Consider the following 20,973-nt stretch of genomic DNA (forward strand, 5'->3'; position numbering starts at 1 on the left):
ATTATGCGATATTAGACCCCCCTAACAGTACAGAGACCCCAGAAAACCATATATTTTCAGAAAGTACACATTCTGACGAATCCAATATGGGTAAATAAGTGTTTCTACTACAAACTGCCAAACTGCAAAGCAATGCTGAACATAACGGTTTTTATCAAATTTCTGAAAATCGTCACAAAGCTTGAATTTTACCCCATTATATGCTCCACGTTTCGTAACGTATCAGCATAAAACATCCTAAATATGAACGCCAGAGGTCTACTGAACACTTTGATGCTCAATATGCATAGATATACCAAACTATGTGGCGCACAGAGACCACCAAATGACAATAGTGTATATACATTTTCACAGCTGACGCGCTGGCTGCTGCAATATAAGCGCCTGGTGTGTGTATTATGCGACATTAGACCCCCCTAACAGTACAGAGACCCCAGAAAACCATATATTTTCAGAAAGTACACATTCTGACGAATCCAATATGGGTAAATAAGTGTTTCTACTACAAACTGCCAAACTGCAAAGCAATGCTGAACATAACGGTTTTTATCAAATTTCTGAAAATCGTCAGAAAGCTTGAATTTTACCCCATTATATGCCCCACATTTCGTAACGTATCAGCATAAAACATCCTAAATATGAACGCCAGGGGTCTACTGAACACTTTGATGCTCAATATGCATAGATATACCAAACTATGTGGCGCACAGAGACCACCAAATGACAATAGTGTATATACATTTTCACAGCTGACACGCTGGCTGCTGCAATATGAGCACCTGGTGTGTGTATTATGCGACATTAGACCCCCCTAACAGTACAGAGACCCCAGAAAACCATATATTTTCAGAAAGTACACATTCTGACGAATCCAATATGGGTAAATAAGTGTTTCTACTACAAACTGCCAAACTGCAAAGCAATGCTGAACATAACGGTTTTTATCAAATTTCTGAAAATCGTCACAAAGCTTGAATTTTACCCCATTATATGCCCCACATTTCGTAACGTATCAGCATAAAACATCCTAAATATGAACGCCAGGGGTCTACTGAACACTTTGATGCCCAATATGCATAGATATACCAAACTATGTGGCGCACAGAGACCCCCAAATGGATATATAGTAGATAAAATTTACAAGGCAAAACAAAATAAGGCAGTAAAGAGTGAAATGAAAAAAAATCCAATAAAACCACAAAAATCAATGTTTTTTTTCCAGAATAGTGTTATCGGCCATCAGAATCACAGTTTGAATATTTTAGCTGGGCCAAACAGGTTATAGGGCTAGAAACAAGTGAACACAACATATGCAGAGCTGAAAATGCAATAAAATGGCTAAAAATTCAATAAAATGGCTAAAAATGCACCAAAATACCCAAAATTGCAATATAATCACCGAAATAACATACAAAAGATATTGCACAGTACGGTTAGCGAATACGCTATTCGTAATGGCAATAAAACATTTTTTTCAGCAAAAAAAAGAGACGATGCGATAAGAAAAAAAAAAAAAAGCCACAATGCCATGTATGTGCGTGTGCGTGTGTACAAATGGTAAATTACATGTTATGTGCGCGTGTGTGCGTGTGCACGTGTGTGTAAGTGCAGTGAGTGTAAGTGACCCCCCCAATCCCCAAAAATGTATGTGTAAGTGTGTGTAAGTGTGAATCTAAGTGTGTATTACTGTAATAAGTGTGTGTTGGTGTGTTTGTGTGTGTAATTGTTGCACTAACCTGAAAAAGTCGCTGAAGACTGTTGCACACGATGTGGAGGGGTCCCAGGAAGACATCTGCGACGATCTGCGTGTCTCTGTGCTGTGGGGGCGGAGCTGGATGGTGCAGTGCAGGCTGCAGCAGCAGGACACGTAAGGAACACGTGCCTGCTGCTGTTTTTGGGCCCCTGGGCGATCGCGCCCCAGGGGCCACTCGATCCCCTGCTCTGCTCGTTGCCTAGGGGCAGGGGATCGAAGCGGAACGGAGCGAGCGGCTCTAACAGCCGCTCCTCCGCTCCAGAACCCGGAAGTGCTGCAGAACGTAGAATCTACGTTCTGTGGCATTTCAAGTTACTTTTCCACAGAACGTAGATTCTACGTTCTGTGGCTCTTAAAGGGTTAAATTCTGATGATAGTTGCACTGGTTTCTGTGCTGCCATGTAGTAATTATCTGTATTAATTACTAATCAGCCGTATATTGTGACATTTCTATTCTATGTGTACTGTATATTGTGAGTGGGTCCCTAAGCTCAGCACAGTGACAGCAGCACAGAGCATGTGCAGTGAATCAGCAGAAAAGAAGATTGTGAGCTACTGGGGCATCTTTGGAGATACAGATCTTTACTGCTAAAGGGCTGGGGTTGCCTTGGGCTGGTACAGAAGCACAAAACATAATGTACAACATTTCTAGCTACTTCTTTAGTTAAGCTCTTTAGTTACTTTGTGTTATGCGCCCTCCTAAAGACATCTACCTGTACCACTACCTGCACCTGTGTGCAAATGCAAAGCTGAACAGTGGGGTTGGAGGCTGCCATTTTTGGTGGGTCACTTCCTGTCACATGTGCCAAAGTGGATTACTAAGTAGAAGAATGCTCACTGGGTGCAGGAAGAAGGAGCTAAACATATTGTCAGTTTTCCAGGTGCCCCATCATGTGACTTGTGCTGATAAACTTCAGTCATTCTTTACTGCTGTACAGCAAGTTGGAGTGATGTCACCCCCAGAAGCCCATCAGCAGGACAATGGGAAGGTAACCAGATAAAAGCTGCCTTTTAGATATATCAACAACACTCAATAGTAAAAACCTATTGACTCCTTCAATTACATTGAGTAGGAGAAACAATAGCCTTCCTGAAAGCAGTTCCATACTGAAGTGCTGGCACTTTCTAAAAGCACATGAGCAGGGCCGCTCCTGCCATGAGACATGGTGAGAACCTTGCCTCAGGTGGCAGCAAGCGGGCAGATACGAGGGGCAGCAAAAAGCCGCCTCTTGTAATTTTAAGAGCCAAATTTCCGGGTTTTAACCTGGAAATTCGGTTACGATAATACAGAAACCTGTATTGTGCTCAATGCACTAGCGATTCTGCCCCCCTTTGACCCGCTCCGACGCTGCTTTTTAAGCACGCATCGGGAGAGGGGGGCGGCATTTGGGCTGCTGTCTCAGGTGGCAGCAGCCCCATAATCGCCCCTGCTGCCAACACAATACCTCCCAACTGTCCTGCGAAAACCCGATTTTGACAGCTCAGCCCGCAGTCCCGGGTTTGTTACTGAAATTTCCCCACTTTCTATTTGCTCTCCTGCACTGAACAGCCAGAAAATATATATCCGCCCCTTTTAGCGTCACGGCTGCCCCATTTTGGTGCCCGCCCCCCACTGGCCAGTAAAATTTTTTAATAAAGGTGGCAACCCTAATGCCTATACACCATACCTCCCAACTGTCCTGTTTTCAGCAGGACAGTCCCACTTTTGACAGCGACTTTCTATGCTCTGAACAGCAAGAAAAAGTAACAACGTTTCTAACTTAATTGGCTTTTGGCAGAGAGCCCAGAACATCCACAGCTGCAGATGAGATACTTTTGTAACAATATTGAGATAAGCAAATAAGTAATTGTAACAATATAAGATAACAGGTCCCATGGGAGAAGTTAGACTCATAGCTTAAAGGGCAATGCACCTTCATTATCAAAACTGTAATAACTGGAAAAAAACACAGAAATATGTTCAAACTTTCACAACCTGCCAAATGTTGTAAAATGAACATGGTAAGTAGGGGGTGTGGGCACAAAATGGGCGTGGTCAAAAATGTTGTCGCTCTTTTTTATTTCCAAAATGTTGAGAGGTAGGAGTCACACCAATATTGCAACTAAGAAAAAATACAATTGTTGGGTTAGGAATCAAATGTGACACGGTAGAATGAATTATCTGTGATGTAAATAGTGTAATTTAGTAATAGAAACTCCATTATAAAATCATGACAGAATCCTTTTAAAGCTTTATCTGCTCTAGCGCATAGACCCTGCTACTCTCCTCCTACTACAGCGTGTCCCCTCGCACGTGACGCATACGTCTCCTCCTCGCGCATTACTTATACGTTTACGCCTTCTTTGACGCTGACGTAGGATGCGCCGCGACGCTTTGACAGCGCGTTTGAGGTCACTTCCGGAGCGTGCTTGTGCTATAGTCAGCTAAGTAGCTGCTTGTGATTTCTCAGCTCTTAGGCACGGGCAACCCACCCTCACATAGGTTCCCTCCATCAGCAGGATGAGCGGCAAACGGAAAGAAGAGCAGCCCGTGTCCAACGGGGGAGTGAAGGTGAAGGGACCCATATGGAGCAAAGCCCTGCGGGGAGACTCTATATGGGAGGACAAGGTAATGGCACAAGACGTGTAGGAGCGCAGATCCCATGGTTGGACAAGGACTTCGTCTCCCAGAAGCTTTCTAGGTCGCAGGATGTGGGAGTTGTAGTTGAATGATTTCTGCTGGCCTGGTTATTAACAGTATGGGTCGTTGTAACCAGGAGAGCCATGAGAATAATGTCACCGGGAGATTCACATTTACACTGTAGTCGGTGGGAATCCCTCGCTTTACTGCAGTGTTGTGACTATTGCCTTTGCGCTGCCTGGTTGGGACGAGTCACTATAAGCGAATTCAGGACAATGCACTTTGTTTATCACTGTGACTGTTCCCAGGACACGTTTCATGTTCACAGGCCTTAAATAAGCCAGTGTTTTAGATCTGACGTTACTGTATGTGCCATTGATTATTCACTACAGTGTTGTGGTGCCCACACTATATCCGTGTAGCTTCTGCTCTTGTGTTGCATTACACTTTATGTTCTATTTAAATGAACCCATTTCCCTTACTGATTCATATAGAGGGGATCTATTTATAGCACACGATCTACCCTATAGGCTCTCCTACCTCAACCTCACAGAAAGAAAATCTTCAGTGCTGTAGATACAATTACTGGGATATCATTTGTAGCTAATATAGTAATTCCATATTAGTAATTTACTATTGCAGCTCCTTGAAATCTTCTTAGTGCAGATTAAGGATTAGTGTGGCTGTGAATGCTGACTGTGTGTGTGGGGCCAGCCTTGTATGTAACACCTGTGCTGACACTAGGCTAGACATTTACAGTTCTCCAATCCCCTATACTTATCCTGCCTTATTTAAAGGGCAAGTCAACCCCAAAATAAAAATATGCCTAATAAAAGAAACCATAATTCTTAGCAACTTTCCATTATACATTCATTAAAAATGGTCAGTGCTTTTAAAGTTATATGTCAAAATGTTTGCTATTTAAAGTAGCATTTGCTTAACTCCTGGTTGTTACTTTTTAAACAATGTTGCAAAACTTTTGGTTCCCCAGCATAGTCAGGTCAGTTAATCAGCTGCCTTGTTTTACATTGTATCGACAGTCTTAGCCATCAAGGCAGAGAATAGAAAGGGACAGACAAACACTGCTTTCCATAGCAATATTTTTACAAATAAATTAAAGGAAAAGAAAAGGTTAAAACTAAGTAAGCCTTATCAGAAAGATCCATCTAAATACACCAGTAAACCCTCAAAGTAATGCTGCTCTGAGTTCTTTGTCAAAATAAACACTGCATTTCTTTCTTTTTATTGTGTACACATGGGCTTCTGTATCAGATTTCCTGTTTTCAGATTAAACCTCCTTGCCCCGGGCGTTCGCATGCTCAGTTTGCTCCTCTTCTCTCCCCCCCCCCTTCTCTGCTGTAATCTGTGCCCAGAGCTATAAGTGAGCAGGGAGAGACTCAGGCGGTAAGTGATTGACACCAAGCAGCTGCTTTCCTAAACAAACAGAGAGCTTCTAGAGCTTTTTACTCAGGTATAGTAAAACATTCTACAGAATAAATATAGCATTTTAGCTTGCATTAATGCAGCTAATCTATTGGCAATAAAATGCCTCCATAGCTTTCCTTCTCCTTTAAAAACCATAGAAAATGTGTAATGAATGTATATTGCAAAGTTGCTTAGGATCATTTTCTTCTATTGGGCAAATTTTTATTTTGGGGTTAACTTGCCCTTTAAGCATTTGATCAGGATTGTCTGGCCTAGGGATCACCAGTTGCAATTCCAATACACATCCTGGAAAGCTGTAGACTATGATTTCCAATTGTAGATACAAAGAGTTAATTGCTGCCTCTGCTTTTGTGTATGAGTAAGACCTGTGTCTGCATCAGTAGTAGATACTGTAGTTTCCTCCTATGCTTCAAACACATACAGGCAGGTTCATTGGCTCTTGTTAAAATCACCCATAGGGAATGTGATATGGACCTTAGATTGTAATTCCACAGGGGTGCGGATTGAAGGGAATGATGTATAATCTCTGTGAAGCGCTGCAGTACTTTAAGTAGTAGTGTTTCAGTTCTATTGAACTGCATCTCCCGTCACTTATTGTTTTAGCTTGCAGTGATTGTGGGTCTTAAAGGACCGGTAGCACCAACATTTTTTTATATTTTTATTACTTTAAAACACAAATTTTTTGATGTTACTGTTTCTTTAATTGGATACTGTCGTCATTTTTTTGAATCCCTTTAAAATTGTGGTTTTACCTTTTATTGTAGGGGATGTCAAACCCATTTTCTACCAGTCTGAGTTCCTGGATGTGATCTACTGGTTCAGACAGATTTTGCCCATCATTTTGGGGGTGATATGGGGTGTTGTCCCTTTGAAGGGTTTTATTGGAATAATTATGTAAGTATTATATGTGCTTTATTAGTATTATAATTTCTTTCCAGAACCCTCCAATATAATGTGACAGGTATTCTCTATAGTCTTATCCCTGTGGTATAATAAATACATTTCTGATGTTATACAAGTAGACAGGTCAGCTCTTTAGCAGTCAGGAGGCCATAAAAACCATTGGAGGACCACTTAATGGCCTTGAGCCTTTTATTATTAGAAGGCAGGTGACAATATATAGTTTGAAAACATGGTATTGGAAATGGTAATTGTTACACCCCTTTAAAATGTAGGTTATTTTTCTATAAAGGTTTCTTTAAATAAGAAAAACAATTCATATTTGTGTTTGTTATATCTGTGGTAACTTGGTAACTGCTGATTTTTCTGCTATTGTGTTATTAAATATGATACATAGATTTCTATAAAACAGACTACAGTGGCTATTTAGCCAATTAAATATATATATATATATATATAAGTGGCAGTGGCAGGAAACTTATACTTATATACGAGTTCAATCAAAAGGACTTGTTCTGAACATAGATATGTCATAATTTAACAATAGACAGTAGGTTATTGAAGATTAAGGTGTAAAAGCTTACCAGCAGTATTTAACCTTCTTTGCTACTGCTGGAAGATCATAGTTCCCAGCATTCCATACAGCAGAGTTGGTGAGAGATGCTGGGAGTTTTATTGGTTTGATATATATTTATATATTCCAAGGCTACTGCACACACTTGTAGTTCAGCTACATACCCTGGTGCTCCCAGAAGTTCCAAAATATAGTTAAGTAAATGCTGGTGCACACAGGGATTTTTTTCTTCAGAGTCTGTTTTTTTTTTAATCAACGTTTCGATCCACCGCTGGGACCTTTATCAAGGTTAAAGATCTTGATAAAGGTCCCAGCTGTGGTTCAAAACGTTGATTAAATAAAAACAGACTCTGAAGAAACTCATGTATAAGTTTCCTGCCACTGACACTAATGAAACCTAATGAAAATTAGATACAGGTTTGGTTGACTCTTTCTTTCAGAATTTCTCATATTTCTGCTTTTCTTCCACAGTTTTTGCCTGATCAATGCCGGCGCACTCTACTTGTATTTTAGCAGCTTCCAGCAAATAGATGAGGAAGAGTATGGAGGAACATGGGAGCTAACAAAGGAAGGATTTATGACGTCATTTGCACTCTTTATGGTACCTATAAACATTTCTGCTGATCACTGTAGTACATGTATATGTTGCTATGTATAACCTATTGGTCAATACTTTATATACTACTGTACGTATACCTACTGTATATACTAAGGCACCCCCCAAAGTTATTCAGCTTTCCTCTGTTGCCTTATATTCTATCCATTAGGCAGCAGCAGTACATGAAGTCATTCTGTAAAGAAACAGAGGGAAAGGACAACTGCATGTTGGGAATGTTAAACATTTAAATATAATCTTGCATTTATACTTAAAGTCTCTAACATAAAAAAAAAATGAAAACATTTTTTTGTAGATAATGGAAAAAAAACCATCAAGACACATTTAACTTTAAATTATTAAGAAATAACTTACTGATACTCGATTACTCCTTACTGATACTCGATTACTCCTCCAAGGTTATCTCATATAAAAGGCAGGGAGGAGAAATCAAGCGCCGCACGATGGAGCATCGCCCTGTCACCTTTTCTGAAGACGAGCGCAAGCAGAATATCGATAAGTTATTTCTTAATAAAGACTTTGCTAAATGTGTCTTGGTGTTTTTTTTTTCGTTATGTACAAAGTAGCCATGGAGGGGGTGTTTTATATATTTTTTTTTTTTTCTGTGCAACATCACGGTTCTGCTTCTAACACTCTTGTCATTTGTTTTCCTTTTCCAGGTGGGCTGGATCATTTTCTACACAGCAATTCACTTTGATTGATGATGATTTATATATATATATATATATATATATATATATATATATATATATATATATATATATATATATATATATATATATATATATATATATATATATTATATATATATATATATATATATATATATATATATATATATTTATTTATTTTTTAACATAATGAAGCCTAAGGGGGAAAATGGAGGAGTGGGACTGTCTTTTTAACTGCAGCACAGAACTGAACCTTTATGGGAACTATGGCTGGTAACTAATCCACTGATTGGACCCCAGTTAGATTGGACACCCTAACATGAGACCTTGATCACCATGGCTGGTAACTAATCCACTGATTGGACCCCAGTTAGATTGGACACCCTAACATGAGACCTTGATCACCAGTCTCTCTCGTCTTCCTTGTAATTGTCGTACTTGTCTGGGAGCAAGCGGCAAACCCGATATCCTACAAATAATTCTGCTGCTACATCCATACTGGACCAACAATATAACTTCACTACACCTCAGCCTTGGCACGGCAGCTATATTGGAAATGGACAGCAGAAAAGGGCTCTGCTAATTCTTCTAATTGCTTGAAATGATCTTCTGTGCTTTATGGTGAGAGGATGGCTGCATTTTCTGTTCCAACCTACCACACACTCTAACCCGTTTGCTGTAGAATTATCTACAGCCATTAACTATGAGTGATGCAGCTGCCCTCCCAGCATGGAAGGAGTGAACTTGGACCTGACTTGTTTCTCACTTCAAGCTACACAGTATTTAAACAAAAGTCGTATTTAAGCTGATGTGAATGTGTTTTACAATTATAGTTCCGATTTATTGAGTCATCTTCTCTTCTTCATGCACAGAACTTGGAGTTCAACTTTATACAGGTTATTTATAATATTGATAATATCTATAATGATAATAATGATATCTTCTGGGCTAAGTAGATGGCTGTTCAGACAGACGGACGTCATCACTCATTATGTGTCCTATTACTGTGCCTTTTTTACACACCTTTCTATGGGACTTTCCTTTCTAAGATGGACCACAAGGGAACTTAATCACCCAGTTAAACACAGATTCAGATTTAAATGCAGCATGCAGAGATAATTGTCTTACAAGAAACACATCTTTCATGTGGTGAATTAATAACCCTGGAAAACAATCTGATGGGCTGGAGCTACTATTCAGCTTTTTTAACTTGCACAGCAGGCACCTCCATTGTAGTTTAAAAAACTACATGCTTTCAGCCCCTTACTATTCAAGGAGAAGGAAAGCTACATGGGGCATTTTATTGTCAATAGATTAGCTGCAATCGTGTAAGGTAGAATGCTATATTTATTCTGTAGAATGTTTTGCCATACCTGAGTAAACAGCTCTAGAAGCTCTCTGTTTAGGATAGCAGCTGCAGTATTAGTGGTGTAACATCACTTCCTGCCTGAGTCTCTCCCTGCTCACTCATAGCTCTGGGCTCAGATTACAGCAGAGAAGGGAGGGAAGAGGAGCAAACTGAGCATGCTCAAGCCCTAGCCATAGAGGTTTAAACTGAAGGCAGGAAGTCTGATACAGAAGCCCATGTGTACACAATAAAGGAAAGAAATGCAGTGTTTACTTTGACAGAGGACTCAGAACAGCACTACTTTGAGGGTTTACTGGTATATTTAGGTGGACCTTTCTGATAAGGCTTAAGGTGGCCATACGCGGAGAGATCCGCTCGTTTGGCAACGTCACCAAACCAGCGGATCTATCTCCGATATGCCCCCCTTGAGGTGGGCAATATTGGGCTGGTCCAATCATGGGCCCTAGGGCCCAATGATCGGATCCTAACGATTGGGAAAGGGCGGTCAGATCGCGGGACTGCATCAACGAACAGATGCGGCCACGATCCAACGAGATTTTTTGTCGCATCTCAATCGGGGAAGCCCGTCGGGGGGGCCCCATACACGGGCCAATAAGCTGCTGACTTGGTCTGTCGGCAGCTTTTATCGGCCCATGTATGGCCACCTTTACTTAGCTTTAACCTTTCCTTCTCCTATAAATGTGATCCATGGGGTAGGTTTATTGTTGTACACTGTTGCGTCAATGAATCTCATGCATTGTTTGTTTGTGCAGAAGATTTTAATGCAGTACTCCATGTCCAATTGGATAGACTTGGCAATCGTCCTCCGGGTACTCCCTGCACCTCCATTTTTGTCTTGAGATGGCTCTAAGCGTGGCTTAAGGATGCTAGCTACTTACTCAGACCATGCCCCACTCTTAACTACTTGGTACACTCAAATACCTACTGAAAGCAAGAGATGGTCCCCAAATCCAACTACACATATACCCTATACATTATGATAAAAGGCAAAATTTATTCAAAAAGACAAGCTAAAACTAACCCCTAGAAAATTAGTCAGAAGAAGTGCCCCTGTATCACATTACCAAAATCAACAATCCTAACATCTCAAGTTCATCCACTCTAATTCACATATATGTTCTAATGTCACAGTAGAAGGTGTTATGCACAGTATAAGGTTGTGTCTCATGGATGAAACTTGATATCCTATATACACAATATAAAATTCACAGCTGTTTGTATGAAGCAGGCCAAAATTGGAAAAGTTTTCCGTATTACACTATTGAAAATGTGCATTAGGGGGCAGCAATGGTTTATTTTGCTTTGCTTAAAGGAACAGTAACCAAAAAAATTAAAATGCTTTAAAGTAATTAAAATATAACGCAGTGTTGCTCTGCACTGGTAAAACTGGTGTGTTTGTTTTGGAAAAACTATAGGTTTATATAAACAAGCTGCTGTGTAGCCATGGGGGCAGCCATTCAAAGCTGAAAAGAGGAAAAGGCACAGGTTACACAGCAGATAAGCTGTTTAGTCTACAATGGGATTCTTCAGAACTTATCTGTTATCTACTGTGTGTCCTGTGCTTGATTGGCTGCCCCCACAGCTACACAGCAGCTTGTTTATATAAACTATAGTTGTGTTTCTGAACTAAACACACCAGATTTACCAGTGCAGGGCAACAGTACATGATATTGTCATTAATTTTAAACACTTTCAATTTTTGATGCCTACACCTTTATGCTCATCAGTAGTTGAAATATTCTTAACCGTTAGGGTAATTGTACATGTATTGATTCTATGCTTTTTGATGCCCAGGCAATTCATAGCTTGTTCTTGCTGTAATGTCATTCCATATTCCTGCATTCACTATTCCAGACATTTGCCAGTGAGAATCAGGGACAATTAATGTTTTTTTTTTTTTTTTTGCACCCTTCACCTGCCTCAGCAGCAAAATGCCCATTAGGGTAAAACTACACAGGAGATTTTTATCAGATTATGTGGGTCAGATTGTATCTGATCACCCAATAGCACACATCAGCACAAAATGTGATCCTGCTATAGCTAGAATGGACAGTCAGATCAGATAAAGCCAAATTGTGCAGTTTGTTCATGCATCTACTGTACAGCAATTTATTTCAATGGAAAAAAAGACAGTCAGACGCCATCAGAATTTATGTCGTTGGATTAAGATGCAGCATACAAGGTTCCCATCCGACCGTTGCGTTGAATGAAAACATTTCCATGTAGTTTACACATCAGATTTTTGTATCAGTCCCACTATATACTGCACCCAACTTGTCGGATGTGTTTTGTGTCGATCTGACACCATCCTACAAGACTTCTCTTAAGGCTAACCTTCACGAGTGCATTTGTCGGATGGTGTCAGAACGACAAAATGCATCTGGCCCCATCTAAAGGTGGCCATATATGGGCAGATCAAAGCTGACGATATCGGTCCTTTAGACCAATTTGGCCTCTTATCTGCCCATATGTGGGGGTTCCGGCCGGGTCCTCCCGAACAATGTCATGCCGGAAATCGGCCAGATATGGGTCTTTAAAGTTTTATTTTTTCCACGTTCCAGGACCGCATCGGCTAGTTGATGCAGTCCTGCGACCCATTGGTGTCCATTCGTAGCATTGTAATCCGAAGGGCCGAACGTTCAGATTCACCTATCGCCCAGCCATTAGTGGGCATATCTGTTTAAGATCCGCTCATTTGGTGACCTCTCCAAATGAGCCACCTTAAAATAAAAACATTCTTTGTAAGGATACACGTAACCCCTACACCCTAACCCTAAAAAGCTAAATAACGTAAAAAACACAAATAATAAAATATTAAAACCAACTGCAAATTGTCTTATAATATCAGTCTCTACATCATACTAAAAGTTACTGGATATACAATATAATAAATAAACATTTAACCCCAAATTAGCCCCCCCAATGGGTGTGGATTTAAGTCCCATTAGGAATACCACTGCACAGTGTGGGGACCAATGGTCTAGATTACTGGGGTAGAAAACACGAGAAACAATTTAAGACCAAGTGATCAGCAGAGGGGGTTAGCTACTTATACGGGTATCTGGCAGAGAGCGCATTGGCTTCTTGAGGAAATGACTAGTCTGAGTCACGAAACGCGTCAAGCCATGCTCTCACCCTGCCTGCTTTTCATTTCAGACATTTGCGTAATGGAAGACAATGCTTCTTCTACACAGGTGGGCAGGGTGGATTGCATGAGCGCTGTTTTAAGCAATATGGATTTGAGAGAGAGGCAGGCTGCTGATATATTTTCGGACACTAATGAGGGCATTTCTCTGTTTCCTGGCTTCTGAGGATTCATTAGATTTATGCAAACAGCTGGAGCGCAATATGATAAAGGAAATGCGTTTGTGGTGGGACATATCCACACTAGAAAATTATATAAAAGTCGGCCGCATACCTAGGGGCCTCCGCATTAAGAAATTTCCAGCTTTTTCTGATGTATCTCGCCAGTTTGTTGAGTCGTGGAATAATGTACTATCCTCATGTTCATTCAAACTGATGGAACTTATTGTAGATTTTCACTCCAAACAACACAAGCTAGTTCAAATGAACATTAAGGAAATACAATCAAATTTACTCCAATGAGCTGAATCGTATTTATGATTGGAACTACCGCAGTACCTTCCAATCTTCTTCCAACAAATATCGTCCAAGGAATGTCACACGCACAAATAAAAAATCTGACAGGAAAGTGCGTTTCAAGGACACTGACCCCCAGATAGTGGGGTGTCATCCTCATCTTTTTTATACACAGAGGGGGATTTGTCTCAAGGCGAGGCCGAGGGTGCTATATGAGGGAAAACCCAGAAACGCACCCAATTCAACAGAGAACGAGTGAAGACGAGGAGCCAATTGGATACCGACGATCCACGAGATGTGGAGTGGGCACGGAGAGAAAATGTGAACAAGGAGAACACCAGACGGGTATAGTCTCTGATGGATCAGGGGCAGTGGCTAAGGAGGGACCACTATTTCATGTGAATAACGTTATTAATCTTTCCAGTCATCAACTTACGGAGGTGGAATCTAGAGTACTGAACCTGGGCTTGAACTTTGTTCCTGACAGGGGCATGCAAACATTTGACACTTTTGTAGATATTAATAAATTTATCCGCAGACATTTTGAATCTCAGTCCCATGAAACCGATATGAATGTAGACTTTGATGGTAGTAATTATGCTTCTGATTCTCATAATGAGTATGATTCAAATACTATTGAGTTTGAGGAAGGGGGCACACTGTCTTTTGCATATGATCCATCCATGTTTATTTTTGAGGATATATGTGCTATTACTATGCTACAGGATCTACAAGAAGAACATTTTAGTGGAGATGAATTGTTTAGACCCATTAAACATACAGGCCTGAAAGATAAATCTGATTTTTATCCCATAGAAAGTAGGGGTCCATATATAGAGCTATTCCAAATATTGGTTACTGCAGATCTATGTAGATTAAAAACATCTGGCCGTAGGGATAGGGCTAGAAATAACCTCAGCAACCAGGAACGACAGGCGTTGTCTGATTTGGCTAAACTAACTAGACTAACAAGTCTATAATAATCAAGAATGCAGACAAGGGGGGTTCTGTGGTGGTGTTGAATGCGGACTACTATCTGTCAGAATCTCTACGACAACTTCACGATGACACCACTTATCGTGCTTTGGACCGTGACCCCACTAGGGAGTTTCAGAGTAGATTTATACATTTGTTAGATTGGGCGAGATTTAATCATATCATTGATGAGAATGAGTTTACATACCTTAACAGATTGAGTCCCCGCATACCAATTTTCCATTGGCTACCTAAGGTCCATAAAAGTTTAATCGAGGTACGGGGCAGACCAATTGTTTCAGGTATTGGATCCCTCAATGAACCCCTTTTGGAATATGTGGATCGTTTGTTATTACCTATTGTAACCTCATTACCCAGTTATTTGAGAGACAGCATAGACTGCATCAATAAAATCCAGGGGACATTTTGGCATAATACCTACATTTGGGTCACTTAAGATGTAACCGCTCTATATTCCTCTATTGACCATGATAAGGGTTTGTCGCCCATTTATTTTTGGCTCAAACAATCTCGTTTGTATGATGACCTGCAGAATGAGTTCCTGGTTCAAGTGTTGGAATATTTGTTAAGTACCAACTACTTCATGTTCAATTCCATCTTTTATTTACAGAAGCGGGGTGCGGCTATGGGGGCACGGTTTGCACCATCATACGCCAACCTCTTTATGGGCTTATGGGAGCGTATACATATATACGATGTCAAAAATCCTTTCCGCACGCATATCGTCAAATATTTTAGATATATTGACGATTTGATCTTGATATGGGATGGGGATCCCAGTACAGTGCATGCTTTCGCTAGTTACTGTAATGATACCGGCTGGGGTATTAACTTCACCATGGAAATGAACTTACTGTCAATCCCCTATTTGGATATTGTCTTCATTGTGAAAGGGGACTATATACATACTGAGCTACTGTATATCGTAAACCCATAACCAGGAACACCCTTTTACATGCTAGTAGCAGTCATCCTAAACATGTTATAAGAGGGATACCCACTGGACAGTTTTTACGTCTGAGACGGATCTGTACCACTTGGGACTCCTTTAACAAGGAGGCGATGTCCCTTTGGGATCGTTTCTTGGTGAGGGGTTATGCCCAAACAGACATCAAAAAGGCATATGATAGGGCGGTGGGTGCGAACCGTAATGATTTATTGACCAACAAAGCCAGACGTACTTGTTCCAATACCCATACAGGGCAATATACAGCGATTCACACTGGATCACGATATCCCCGTGTAATTACTACTTACTCACCTGATACCCCCCACCTCCAAAAGATAATACGTAAACATTGGAGTGTCTTGAGGCAGGATCCAGTTTTGAAAAAACTTATACCTACCCAACCAGGTTTTATATTTAGGAAAGGAAAAAGCCTAGGTTCACAATTATCACCTAGCTTCTATTCAGAGGCTAGTAACAAGTCTAATTGGCTGAGTGTCAAGGGATGTTTTAAGTGCGGGAGGCCACGTTGTCATTCATGTGGTTTTATGAGGCCCTCGAAGGAATTCACCTCCAGGTCAGGCACCCGTTCTTATAAGATTAATTTTTTTGCTAATTGTGGCGCAAAGCATGTGGTCTATCTCATTACATGCAGGTGTGGTATACAGTATATTGGTAAGACCATTAGACCGGTCAGGAAACGGATCTCTGAGCACTTAAGATGTGTTTCCAAGTACGATAAGAGATCAGCAGTGGCAAAACATTTATTAGAGAAACATGATGGTAATACATGCATCTCTTTTTAAATCATTGATCTAGTAAACCCAGGTGCTAGAAAAGGAGATATGGAGAAACGACTCCTCAAGAGGGAGGCTTACTGGATTTATACTCTAGATACTATTATGACTAGCGGTCTGAATAGGGAATGGGAAGTCAGTCTCTTTGTAGATTGATTGAGTTATATGATCTGACAACTTTCCATTTTTTATGGCCATTTCCTTTTTATGGCCATTTCCTCTCTTTCTCTCTGGAGACTGTATTCTAGGTGTGGATACATCAGTACAATTATATATATATATATATGTATTATTTTCTATCTATTATAGTTATTATCATGTATTTTGTATACTGTATCGTTTACTCATATGTATCCTCAATGTTACAGTCTCTTCCGAATTGCATTCTATCATTATATATATTAAGCATCCAAAGAAAACTGTAGCACACCGATCTTTTCTTTGGATGTTCGAGTTATTTGGACCTTGAGCAGGAGGTCCTGTGGACTGTTTAGCACCCGGCACCCGAGAGGGTAATTACGTTCAGGTGAGCACTCTAATTCTGTGTATATATATTAAGCACACAAGAGTATATATTGTGTATACGGTCCTCATTATATTATGTATATCAATCTATATTAACCAATGATAACTTTGTATATTAGGGTGTAAAGTAAGTAATTTTTAAGGGCCGTATTCACAGATTTCATATTTATATTTATATTCACTTATGATGGGTGACAGTAGTGACTGTGTGTTTTTAGGTATTCGTTTTTGTAGCATTTAACTTAAATTTAATTACTATATGACTTCATTTTTATTAATTTCCCTAAGTGATCAGCAGAGGGGGTTAGCTACTTATACGGGTATCTGGCAGAGAGCGCGTTGGCTTCTTGAGGAAGTGACTAGTCTGAGTCACGAAACGCGTCAAGCCATGCTCTCACCCTGCCTGCTTTTCATTTGTATTTGCACCATGTTTTTACTGCAATATTTGGAATAAAATTGGAAACTTTTTAAACAGTATTGGCCTATGGATCCAGTGTCTTTGGTAGCCTGTCAGTGTGCTTTCCTATTTGTTGCTTAAGACCAATTGGAAAGCTAATGAGATGTAACCGAGATGTAACGATCTGAAATAGAAGCCGTCCATGTTTGTGTTGAGTGATCTCCATAGATCTGTGGTTATGGATAGAATAGATAAACCATCCTAAACTGTTGGACACTGGAAGAGGTTAAGGTAATGGCTCATAATGTGGAATTTAGAAGAGAATAAAATGTAACTGGCGAGCCCTCTAATTAATCTGGGTGCAGTTTTACAATTTGGTGATCATATTACTGTTGACCTGCGTTTTACCCGACCATAAGAAATCTCTTGTGTAAATTCTGATTCTCTCCTTACAGATTATAAAATTAAGTCTGTTTTTTATTTATCACTTAGTACTTAAAATTCCTGAGCAATATATATATGCCCTTCATCACCCTATTGTCTCATTTACATACTATATACCAATTAATTCCATTGGCCCGTCCATTGCTCCACTGCATGTACCATATGGCAAGAGCCACTTTCCTCACTTTTCACTTCATATTTTTTTTTTATTTCTCCCTCTTTCTTTTCTCTCTTCTCCCTCCCTTCTATTGTGTCCCTCAACCCCTCACTGCCATCTCTTCTTTTCTCTCAATATTTTCAGGAGGGGGTCAAGGGTTGAGGTGGACAGAACATCTTCTACCTATGGCTGCTGTCCACAGGATTAGATACAGCAGCCCTGTGCATTAATAGTACAACCTTTTTTGCCCTTTAAGGGCACACAATGGCTGATCAACAATCAATTTACTCACCTTCAGAATTAAAGCCGCACCTTGTGTATCTGAAATAAGGCTGGAACTGTATACAGCCAGGATTTCCCTTAATTAAGTTTTAGAAACTTTGCACCTTTTTCTGGCTGTTCAGTACAGGCGATCCAAGAGCAAGTCAGTGCATTTCATAAACAAACCCGGGACTGTGGGCTGAGCTGTCAAAATCGTGACTGTGCCCATACAGTTGGAAGGTATGCAGTCCCCCTCCAGGTTGGCCCCACCACCATGTTGGATCCTAGGTTTACGTCTGGTTTGCAGCATACTACACCCTTATTCTGTAACACTTAACGGAAGCTCCCACCATGATGTCTAAATACAGTACAAGAACAGAAAGAAATATTCTGTGCACACAACAAGCCTTTACCTGATGATATCCTTTTTTGTAAAAAAATACAAAAAGGACAAAATAATGCTTGTGAGAGTCCCACCAAATTCTGTCTTAATACTCCTCCCCCCAACCTCAGGGTCCCCAAAACAGAAACACACCATCTCCTCCTGTGCCCATAACTCACCTCAGTATGATCTGTTAGCACATGGCATGGTCCTGTGCAACTACACTTAGCGGCTGCTTGCCCTGTGCTCCTCTAGATTTCTGACCCTGTACAGACGTCATATGCTAAACGCATCTGCTGCTTGCATCAGTTTGGAAGTAATGTTCCACTAATGATGCCAACAAATTATTGTGTAATTAATAGACTAAATAGTGGATCATCTGGTCAGATAAAGTCATTGTGTCTAACGATGAATTACACAAACAGAGTAGGATATACAGGAACACATTTTACAACCCCGTGTGAAGGTTTGTATTAACAATTGCCAGCCATCACTGTAATGTGAGTATATATAGTGAATAAAGTACCCCCTCTTGTAAAATATAAGGATATTATAAGTTACAGAGGAGTTTCATGACCATATAAAAACACGAGGCCGAAGGCCGAGTGTTTTTATACAGGTCATGGAACTCCGAGGTAACTTCTAATATCCTCATATTTTACAACTCGGGGTACTTTATTTATTATAATACACAAATTTCAATGAGTCATGTGACAGAAATGACATCAGAACTCACCGTTTATAACTGATGACATAAGAACTCACAGTTTATAAGGATATAATTTACAGGATATTCATGGCTTTTGTGTATTATATACAAATATGCCTGCGAGCAGTGTGTGTATAAACACAGCCACACTCATTACACATAGCGGTGACATGTCTACACACATACACCAATTATCTGTCTGTATGACTAGTTATCAAGCCCCTGCCCCATCCCACAATGGAGAAGTATATACACAAAAATTGGCAGTTACGACTGCAATTACAATGTACAAAGTCAAATCAAGTGCAAATTAACATTTTTCCCCCCCACAATGCAGCATTCCCCCCATAATTTAGGCCTAATTGCAACCAGCAACACAGTAGCTGTCCCCCCATATGTACACTACAGGTACTAAAACAAAGAAAATATGGTAAAAAATATAGTCGCTCCTATTCATAGGTATTATTTACAAATATAGAGAGAAGGAATGTTCCATTCATACATACCCTCATCTGTTGTCTAAGGAAAAATAGCAGTAACCCCTGAGGCTAGAGTGTTAGTAACTCCTCTTCTTGCTATGAACAGTTAAGTTACAGATTGTTTTCCCAATTACATGCACCTTTGTAGAGGATAGCACATTTTTTACTTTATTTTGCGAGTCTGTTTTTCTGAACTTCTAACCTATTTTATTGTTGTTTTTGCTCAAACAATACAATTTCCAAACTAGCAGCTTAGGTAAGGACATGCCATACTAAATAATCATTTATATTTATGCCTGCTTTATTTTTGGGGCACATGGTAAATCAGAAAAATCAAGTCCAAATTGAATTAACGTTTTTACCAATACCAGAGTGTATACCCACTGCTACTATAGGCACCACCTCTCCCTACTATACCTGCTATCCCACAGCCACAGTCCATTCCCAGAGACTATTATCCCACTGTTACTATAGGCACCATCTCTCCCTACTATACCTGCTATCCCACAGTCACAGTCCATTCCCAGAGACTATTATCCCACTGTTACTATAGGCACCACCTCTCCCTACTATACCTGCTATCCCACAGCCACAGTCCATTCCCAGAGACTATTATCCCACTGTTACTATAGACACCATCTCTCCCTACTATACCTGCTATCCCACAGTCACAGTCCATTCCCAGAGACTATTATCCCACTGTTACTATAGACACCATCTCTCCCTACTATACCTGCTATCCCACAGCCACACTCCCTTCCCAGAGACTATTATCCCACTGTTACTATAGGCACCATCTCCCCCTACTATACCTGCTATCCCACAGTCACACTCCCTTCCCAGAGACTATTATCCCACTGTTACTATAGACACCATCTCTCCCTACTATACCTGCTATCCCACAGTCACACTCCCTTCCCAGAGACTATTATCCCACTGCTACTATAGACACCATCTCTCCCTACTATACCTGCTATCCCACAGTCACAGTCCCTTCCCAGAGACTATTATCCCACTGTTACTATAGACACCATCTCTCCCTACTATACCTGCTATCCCACAGTCACAGTCCATTCCCAGAGACTATTATCCCACTGTTACTATAGACAACATCTCTCCCTACTATACCTGCTATCCCACAGCCACACTCCCTTCCCAGAGACTATTATCCCACTGTTACTATAGGCACCATCTCCCCCTACTATACCTGCTATCCCACAGTCACACTCCCTTCCCAGAGACTATTATCCCACTGTTACTATAGACACCATCTCTCCCTACTATACCTGCTATCCCACAGTCACACTCCCTTCCCAGAGACTATTATCCCA

The 20,973-nt window shown here is 40.4% G+C and overlaps 1 protein-coding gene across 1 annotated transcript; it reads left to right on the plus strand.

Moving 5' to 3' along the window:
* Window positions 1–4,082: 4,082 nt before the first annotated feature.
* LOC108705340 (respirasome Complex Assembly Factor 1) lies at window positions 4,083–9,427 on the plus strand. The gene is made up of 5 exons (XM_041578582.1): window positions 4,083–4,361; window positions 6,584–6,713; window positions 7,765–7,894; window positions 8,569–8,619; window positions 8,724–9,427. Exons 1-4 carry the CDS (start codon window positions 4,319–4,321, stop codon window positions 8,608–8,610), a joined length of 345 nt encoding a protein of 114 aa, XP_041434516.1. The 5' UTR covers window positions 4,083–4,318; the 3' UTR covers window positions 8,611–8,619; window positions 8,724–9,427.
* The last annotated feature ends 11,546 nt before the right edge of the window (window positions 9,428–20,973 follow it).

This window comes from Xenopus laevis, chromosome 9_10S (genome assembly GCF_017654675.1).
Source record: "Xenopus laevis strain J_2021 chromosome 9_10S, Xenopus_laevis_v10.1, whole genome shotgun sequence".
Taxonomy (NCBI): Eukaryota; Metazoa; Chordata; class Amphibia; order Anura; family Pipidae; genus Xenopus; species Xenopus laevis.

Excerpts from the sequence above, each read along its gene's own strand:
- LOC108705340 (XM_041578582.1), top strand. The coding sequence starts at position 4,319 with ATGGAGCAAAGCCCTGCGGGGAGACTCTATATGGGAGGACAAG. Across the intron at positions 4,362-6,583 it reads ACTCTATATGGGAGGACAAG|GGGATGTCAAACCCATTTTC; the intron begins GTAATGGCACAA and ends CTTTTATTGTAG. Across the intron at positions 6,714-7,764 it reads GGTTTTATTGGAATAATTAT|TTTTTGCCTGATCAATGCCG; the intron begins GTAAGTATTATA and ends TTTCTTCCACAG.